The sequence below is a fragment of the Pinus tabuliformis genome, chromosome 1_1, assembly GCF_031772625.1.
Source record: "Pinus tabuliformis cultivar Carrire ecotype Pingquan chromosome 1_1, CPIR1, whole genome shotgun sequence".
Classification (NCBI taxonomy): domain Eukaryota; kingdom Viridiplantae; phylum Streptophyta; class Pinopsida; order Pinales; family Pinaceae; genus Pinus; species Pinus tabuliformis.
Window position 1 is genome coordinate 546952101 of NC_142297.1, and position 9356 is coordinate 546961456.

Consider the following 9356-nt stretch of genomic DNA (forward strand, 5'->3'; position numbering starts at 1 on the left):
TAAATTCACATGCACCTCCACTTCCCCTGGATTATGTTATGAGTCAAATATATATAAAAATAATATAAATATAAATAATAATGATAATTGTAATAATAATTAGTTAGTATAGAAGAGACATGTCTCTAAGGACATGATCATTCATGAAGGGGCACCTGCCTAGGTATATAAGAAGGCCCTCATTTGTAACAATCATCACCTCATATCTTCTGAACTTTTCTATATAAATATATTTGTTGTATCATGGATATTTATATATTTAAGATCTTTTGAGTATTTTATTGTGTATATGAACTTTGTTCGTAACATTTGGTATCAGAGTTGCTCGATCCTCTGGTCGCTCAATTGTTGCACAAAGCCAGTCTAATCCGGCCTTTGGCCATCAAAATTTCATCAACCTTGTTTCCGTTAGGATTCAAGCATTTCACAATACAATTTTTAGAGTTTATCCATCCTGCCATTAGGGCTTTGGCCATAGAAAAAAAGGAAAAAAGAAAAAGAGAGAAGAAAAGAAAATAACAATTTATTTTTAAAGAAAATATATATATTAAAAAACAAAAAAAGAATATATATATATATATATATATATATATATATATATATATATATATATATATATATATATATATATATATATATATATCTATATATATATATATATATATATATATATATATATATATATATATATATATATAGAGAGAGAGAGAGAGAGAGAGAGAGAGAGAGAGAGAGAGAGAGGTGTAAAAAAAAAAAGACAAATTAAAAAAAGGAACAAGAACAAAACTTGTTTATCATCAGTCGATCAACCACATGCGCCTTTAGCTTTCTCATTTCTGCATGCAACATTCGTCCATGACGCCATACATCATTTTACCGATTTCACTCCACCAGAGTCATTGCCTCTTATGAAATTGCTACATCCACAAATCTACAACATTGTTGTCAACCTGGTTTCTAGTTGTTGTTTTTTTTCGTCGAACCTCCGCCCCTAGTCCCTTCTCAAATGTGACAATCTACAACCCACCATCGCTTCACTGCACTAACAAACAACACATCAAAATCCACCCATAATTAATCTGTACACCATGTTGTCAATCTTAATATTCTGTACATGCCTCTATTATTGTACTGTTAATTGTACATAATTCATCCATTCTAAATTGTACAAGAAGAATAAGCCTTGTAAAATTATCAGTGGATTGTCTTATTAGTAGGGCTTAATAATTTTCCAAAATGACGCATCATACTTCGTGACTCATGTTAATTAAAGTATAGGCACACACACACACACATATAAAATAATGGACATTCAAGTAAAAAAGAAAAGGGGTGTATTATAAAAAAATAATAGTTATATCTTAAAATACAGAGGTATAACCTGTATAAAAGGAAAATTAAGTATTTTAAAGGAAAAAGTTTTGAAGTTTATTAAAAAAAAGGTGGTCACTTTTAAATCCTAAAGCTCAACCCGAAAATATAAAATGGAGACAAGTAATGGAAGATTCCCCAAAACTTTGATATATGTGTTAATACACCATTTAAAATCAAAGGATCACTTGCAGGAAAGGAAATTACAATCTCTATCAATCCTACTCAATATAATAATTATGTTAGTATTGAATGTGTTAACCAATTATTGATTCCTAAATCAAATATAACTTAAAGGATGGATTCGATAAATAAAAAAAATATGATGTGAACAATCTACAACTAAGTATAGGAAACTACACTTTTGTCTCACAATTCACAGTCAAAACCTTATTTTGTAATTGATATAATCTTGGGTTTGCCCTGGATGAAATCACTTGGATCCTTTATCCTAAATATGAAAAAGATTCTTTTGATAGGATGTTACATTGAAACCAAATTCAATAACACCAAAATACGTAAAAGATATCTCAAAAATAATTCTTCAAGAAACCATAAGGCAATGCAAAATATATAGAACGAAGCTGAAAATATTATTGCATGCAAAAATTAATAAGTTACTTGTCTCAAGGACCACAATGAGAAATTATTGATAAAAATTAAGAAACTTAAAAATGACAGGAAATCATTGAAAAACAAATTAAAAGAACTCATCACAAAAGACACATCAAAGCCTTTAGACGTTATCGTCGAAGTTGAAGAAAAGGGAATGAATACTGATGTAGTCAATATCATAACTGAAAGATGATAAATCAGTTTAGAAGATGATAAATCCAAATGAAGATTTTGTAACCAACTCAACAATTTCAGTGTTTGAAGTAGATAAGGAAATTTACACATGGAAGATAAGGGAAAATCAAACCACAAGAAAACTTTAGTGAATCTTATGGTAAAAATTCACATGAAGTATCTAGTAACTGCAAGGTTCCTTAAAAGATTAATTTAGGATGGTTAGATCCCTTCTTAGTTCGACAAATTTATTTATCACTCCAAGGATCCTAACATCTCATATCTTTTGTATTTTTCTATATAAATATATTTGTCATATCATGGATATTTATATATTTCAAATCTTCTGAGTATTCTATTGTGTATCATCTTGTATCATCAAATATGACAAATCAAAGAACTCTGAAAGATGTAAATAGATTACAAGACAAGAATAGGTGGCAAGCCTTTACGTCAATAAGCTCTGAGGACAAACCCTTTTCAAAAAGAAGGAAATGTTATGAATAAAATATATATAAAAGTAATATAAACATAAATAATCATGATAATTATAATAATGATTAATTAGTATATAAGAGGTATGTCTCCAAGGACATGACCATTCATGAAGGGGCACATGCCTAGGTATATAAGTGGACCCTCATTTGTAACAATCATCATCTCATATCTTCTCTACATTTCTTATATAAATATATTATTATCCTATGATGAATATTTTCATATTTCATATCTTCTAAGTATTGTGTTACATATACAAACTTTGTTCATTACAAATTGTGTTTGTCGTCTGCACATCAAGTCAAAGGTTTGAGGAGTCGATTGATAAAAGAGGTGCATGTATGCCTCATGGAATGTTTTGTGAAGGCTGAGGAGGGAAGGCATGTTAAGATTATGCTTAGGACATATCATATGAATCATTAGGGGGAGGGACCCTTTGGGGCTAACCCTGACAAACTACGTCTCCTTTGGGGAGAGTAGAGCTAAGATTAGCCATTTCGTCTACAGCCAAATTATTCACCCTTAAGACATGGTAACATTGGTTTTGGGGTTGAGACAGAGTAAAACAAGAAGCCTTTTAATGATTTGAGATAGCTTGAGATCATTAGCGAGTGTTATATCTAATATTTTGGAGAGAATAAGAAGGGAGACTCCAATCACAATGATATCTTGAATTTTTAATTGCACTACTTGTTTCCAGGGAAAATTTAGCGACTAATCTCCGCAGATGGGCTAATTTTCCATGTTTTTTCCAAAAAAAGGATTTGTTAATTTCCATTCATTATAAAAATGATTTTCCCAATATTTATATTAGGGTGAATGCATGAATATGGGTTACACTTTTTGGAAAGCACATGAGTTGGGAGGGAGAAAAAAAGTAGCTCGATCAAGCATTAGTTTAGCACTCGATTAAGCTATTTAAGGGCTTAAAAATAGACCATCGATCGAGCTACATGCTTGATTGAGCTATTTTTAAAAAATTCTTGTCAAAAACACAACAGTGAGTTTATGGTTTGAAGGGCTTGATCGAGCTATAAACATGTCAAGAGATCGATTGAGGGTTTGTTAAACCCTTGATTGAGCTATTTCAAATTTTACCTTAAGTGCTTGATCGAGCTTTTTAAGTGCTCGATCAAGTTGTCGAGGGCTAAAAAATAGGGTTTTAGCTCCCCTTCCGTCAATTTCTCTGCAACACCATTTTGTGCTCTAGCGAAATTGGGGTTGAATTTGTCCTTGAGTGGCGGATTTAATCATGTTTGATTCGTGAAGGAATCCTCTATACAATGGCATATGAGTTTGACATTTTCGAATTCATATGATATTTTCCATCTAATTTCTTTTAAACATAATGTTTGAAATTTTTATGGACAATTTCAAAGGGGTTGAATAAAAAATCAATAACATAAAATATACGAAATGAAAAATTTTCAAAAAATACAAATATCTTCGTTTACGAGTCCTCTTCAAAAGGGTACACTTGGTTTTTGATTTCATTTAAATAGTAGAAAAAAATCTTACATGAACACATGTTTTTGCAAAATGCAATTGAAATATTACTTAGCAGACTTTGAAAAATAATAAAACATATAATTTTGCATAAAAAAAAATTATTTATTTAATATGCATAACTTTGTTCTCTTTGTGTAGATCATGGTTATATATATATATATATATATATATAGATATATATATATATATATATATATATATATATATATATATATATATAATTACACATTTTAGACTAAGTTATGCTACATGAACACACACATACCTCTTAATATATGCGAAAATTTATAAGGACAAACATTTCATTTAATGGAAAATTGACATAGTATACGACACTAATTTTTTTTTTGCAAAAAATATAATTAGAACAACAATATAATTCTCCACAAATTGTCTTTTTACTCAAAATCAAAATTCAAAAAGCTTATATGAATCTTGAGGGCTTCAATTCTATAAAAGACTAAGATTTTAAAATTTCATGACCACATTTGGTCCAAAAGTGTAAGATACCTTCATCCATTTACCCAGTATACAATTATTTTCCCTTAAAAAGAACCAATCTTTTGTAGGGACTATCAAATAATTAGAAATTTGAATACATTTACAAAAATATCACCAAATTTTTACAAGTTCCATATTAGAAGCTGCTAAAAGTTCAAGAAAGTTTCTACACTTCAAAATAATTTTATATCCTTAAAATTTTTCCTATTTATACCTTAATAGAGAACATAAGCTTCATTTATATTGTTTGTTGTCTTTCTCAATCCCAAGCGAATTTGAATTCCTAATTGTTCTCGAGATGAATAATCAACCCCTGCATCTCTTGTTACCCCTATGTAATTGAAACATATTACAAAACAAAATAACTATACATTCTTTAATATATATTTTTTATTATATTAAGTTATTTATAAATATCTTATTATGTGTTACTTATGTAATTGGAAAAAAAATACTTTTATATACAAGTAATTGACGCAACTCTCAACAAATATTTAGATAAATGAAAATAAATTAATACTAAAATTTAAAAAGTTTATATGTGATTTAGAATATTAATATTAAAAGATAAAAATGACTACATAATTGAAATAAATCACATTTTCCTATTGAATATTTATATTTAACATTATAAAATGAAGAAACAAAATATAAATGGTTAATTATAGATATTTATAGTAAAATGACACATCCATAATATAAATGTTAAAATAAAAGATTTAGATATTTAGTAACCATCACCTTGATTATTTTCCTCGCTTTATATTATAACATTATTATTCTAAAAAAAAAGTCTTGATCTTGGATCATGTCTTACTATGAACTATGAATCCTGACCTAACATATTTGGGTGAAAAAAACATTTGGATGCAATGTTATCAGAAAATATAAAGCTCTTTGATTTCAACCAATATTTTTTTGGATTTAATACTTATTAAAAGATGAGAAGTCCATTTATATGATTTCTTGTATCTTTCCAACTTATCTTAACTTTCCTCTACTAAGTCTTGATCAAACTCAACCTCCACCACCTAAATCTTGTAATAGATGTCCAAGTATCCATTATCGAAATCCTTAGTGTGAAAAGGACAACCATATGCCCACATCTATTGGAGCAAATATACTTGTCAATAGAATGTATCCTAAATTGTTGAGAGTATTTTAATGATAACCTCTCTACCCAAATTCAAATCTGATTGATATGACTATACATATATGATTATCCAAATATATATAACTTATCCTAAAATATATTATACTATCCTTCAATTAAACAAAAAAAAATCTCCTTTTATTAAAAAAAAACCTTTTATCAAAACTAAAAACAAAAAACAATAACAAAAGAAAAGGCCATCAGTCCTATAACCATAACATTAATAAAAACATAATAACTACTAATATATATTTCAACTTCAAACCAAACGAATTCTTCTCTTAAATATTATGCACATGAAATTGGAACTGCATATCCCTTATAACAACTAATGTTAGAATAAACGAATGATATTTTAATGTCCACGACTAAAAATAATTTATGGGACTACCAGCGTCCCTGTTTTTTGCCTTTTGCAATTCAATCATTTCCTTACTCAAATTGATGATGAGCTAACCCAACCTTAGTATAATGCTGAAGTCTTGTTTCAAGGGACATTGTGCAAGGATGCATTTCACCCAGGCTGCAACTCACCTACATATGTCTCTATTTTATTATTACTATTTTTGTTTTTTCAACCAAAGAAATAATTCTCAGACATACATCTCTTACAACATCCTACCCAGAATTGGCCCACTGACCAAACCTCCCCACCTAACCATTAAACCTCAATACGAAAAACTACTCAGTTACATGCATATAAATACCAATATTACGTGCCCACCTTGATTGCAATCGAATTTTGGGAATTGCTCATAACCTCTTGGCGAAGCGTTTTCTCAGAAAATTTATTTCATGTATCTTATCTGCGGCTGCCATTAATCCTTTCGTCTTGCCCGTCCTTTTCCATGATTTCGGTTTGTTGCATGTGCTCTCGGAATTCTTTGTTTTGAGTGTTTCAGATCCGATGGTTTTTAGATGTGATTTTTTCTATAAAATGTGTAATGTTGTCCATTAACTTTTGGTTATTCGACGAGAAGTTTCCCCATCCATTATTTATTTCAAGATTTCATGCTGTTTCTCTGTAGGATGCCACGTTTATGTGTAACTCAGGGTTTCATTGCGTATTACATTGTGAGGATTGATGGTCATCCGAAGTCTCTAATGTTGCGTGCGCTTCCACTGTGCAGGTATTGTGTTTGCAAATTTTAGATTTCAAAATGAAAATATTCGTGAAGGCATTGACTGGAAAGACCATAACTCTTGAGGTAGAGAGCTCAGATACTGCAAAGGATGTTAAGGTAAAGATTCTCTCTGTGCAGGGAATTCCTCCGGATCAGCAGAGGCTCATTTTTGCTGGCAAACAGCTTGAGGATTGCCGAGCCCTATCAGATTATAACATTCAGATAGAATCTACTCTTTACCTCGTCCTACTTCTCAGAGCGGGAATGCAGATCTTCTTGAAAACCCTCACTGGCAAGACCATCACGCTGGAAGTCAAAAGCTCTGACACAATTGACAATGTCAAGGCTAAAATTCGAGACAAGGAAGGGGTTCCACCCGAGCAGCAGAGGCTAATCTTTGCCGGAAAACACCTCGAGGACGGACGCACTCTTGCCGATTATAACATCCAGAAGGAATCGACTCTTCACCTTGTTCTCGGTCTCAGAGGAGGGATGCAAATCTTTGTCAAAACCCTGACCGTCAAGACAATCTTTATCGGCTTTAGATGTTGTCTGTTATTAGCGATTTTATTGCAGCAGAGACAGGGACATATGTTTTGATTTATACGTTTTTACAGTGCAAGAAAATAGTCTCTGAATGAAATAAAACCCTCTGTGTTCAAATTATTCCATTCTTTATAACTGTTTTTTTCTCTTTTCTTTAAGATCTTTTCATCTCAGGATGTTTCATATGTAAATGTTAACCAATCTTTTTGAAAATTTAATGTTAACTCTTGCAGAGCGGCCATTTAGCGGCAATCCGTAGTATCTGTTCATAAAGTTTCGTTGTACAGGTATTGCAGAAATAAAGAGAACACAGTTCTTTGCTGAACATATACTGTATGTAGCATATGAAACATCTAAAATCTGATCAATGGAATCGTTTGTAGCATAAGAAACATTTAAAATCTAATAAATGGAATCGTTTTCAGCCGTAAACGGAACTATTTTTTGGTTGGAAATTAATTGATAGGGTTTGGTGTCTCTACATGAACTCTGGTTTCTAATTGATAGGGTTTGAGAAATTGAAATAATACAATGATTCAGAAAAATTCATCATCCAGTATATGAAACCTGTTAATAGACTTTAATTGGATAGACTTTTACATTTCACAATACATCATATATTTGTTTGTTGAGAGAGTTCAAACTGCAAAGTAGAAAATGTGCAACTGCAAATCAATTTGATTACATTTGTGTGGATTGGACTGTACTCTCCTGTGCATTAGCCACTCGCTGCTGGTGCGTTTTTCGTTTTTCAGGTGTTTATCCCGTGCGTTTTTTTTCTGTGTACTTTGGTTATTAACTTTTTGAATTGTTGTGAAGCGTTGAATTGCTCACCGGTGGTCTGCCCCTTGTGTCACATGCAGAAAAGCAAGTAAGAATGAATTAATCTAATTTCAAATAATTATAGTTATATTAATTTCAAATAATTATAGTTATATTAATTGTAACGTGTGAATAAATAGTATTTCATGTGATTTTCGTTCAAAAATATCTCATAAATTTGATATGAATCACAGAAATCTGAACTCTATAATCTATCATAAAATTAGATGTTTTATTTATTTTCGAAGAATAATTTAAAAATTATTTTAAAATTCAGATAATAAATATAAAAAATTTATTTATATTTATCAAATTTATCAACTATTTAATTTATATAATTATATTATTTAATAATTAAATATATTTAATATTAAAAATAATTAATAATCATATAATTACTATTAATTAATAATTATTATTATTTTAAAGATTTTTAATTATTTCTATTTTTAGCTCAAGTCAAGGTTTTGAGCTCTTATGAACATATTAGATATCGACACAATTTTTTGGTTCAATTAAAGGTTTTGAGCTTTTATTTAGTTTCTTTAAAGAGATATTGTTTTACATTCTTTACTAATTTTTTAGGTTAAAAGGTTGTATTTATTTAGTATTATTTTTTAGTGAAGTAATGCTAACATTACTCAATATAATTAAATATTTGTAGTTATGTTTTTTTATATACATGACTTTGAAATAAAGTGAAGTATGTCAGTTCATAAATAAATATCAATGTTGATTCAAACAATGTGACCATGGATTCAATAAATAAAGTGGATGTTCACATGTTGGCCATGAGTGTAGCATGCAATGTGTTGTTTTGAGTGGGTGTTCCTTCTTAATATGTTCGCCATCTCCATCCCCCTTTCCCCTCATCCCTTGAGGGTGGTTCAACTCGATGTATGCTCCATTGATTCTAGTTTTGATGTATAGTCCATTGGTGTTGGAGTTTTCCCAATTGCAAGTTCATCTGACTTTAGTGGAGTTCAACTAACTCTAGTGGTGTTGGAGCTCCTCGTATTTGTAGGTTTAAATGACTCTAGTGA

General features: G+C 30.1%; 1 protein-coding gene across 1 annotated transcript; it reads left to right on the forward strand.

The window, feature by feature from the left end:
• Nucleotides 1-6906: 6906 nt before the first annotated feature.
• Nucleotides 6907-7559, forward strand: LOC149214272 (polyubiquitin 11-like). The gene has a single exon (XM_089390873.1). It carries the CDS (start codon nucleotides 6982-6984, stop codon nucleotides 7543-7545), a length of 564 nt encoding a protein of 187 aa, XP_089246999.1. The 5' UTR covers nucleotides 6907-6981; the 3' UTR covers nucleotides 7546-7559.
• The last annotated feature ends 1797 nt before the right edge of the window (nucleotides 7560-9356 follow it).

What these genes read in the sequence shown, in the direction of transcription:
- LOC149214272 (XM_089390873.1), top strand. Translation starts at nt 6,982, where the DNA reads ATGAAAATATTCGTGAAGGCATTGACTGGAAAGACCATAACTCTTGAG.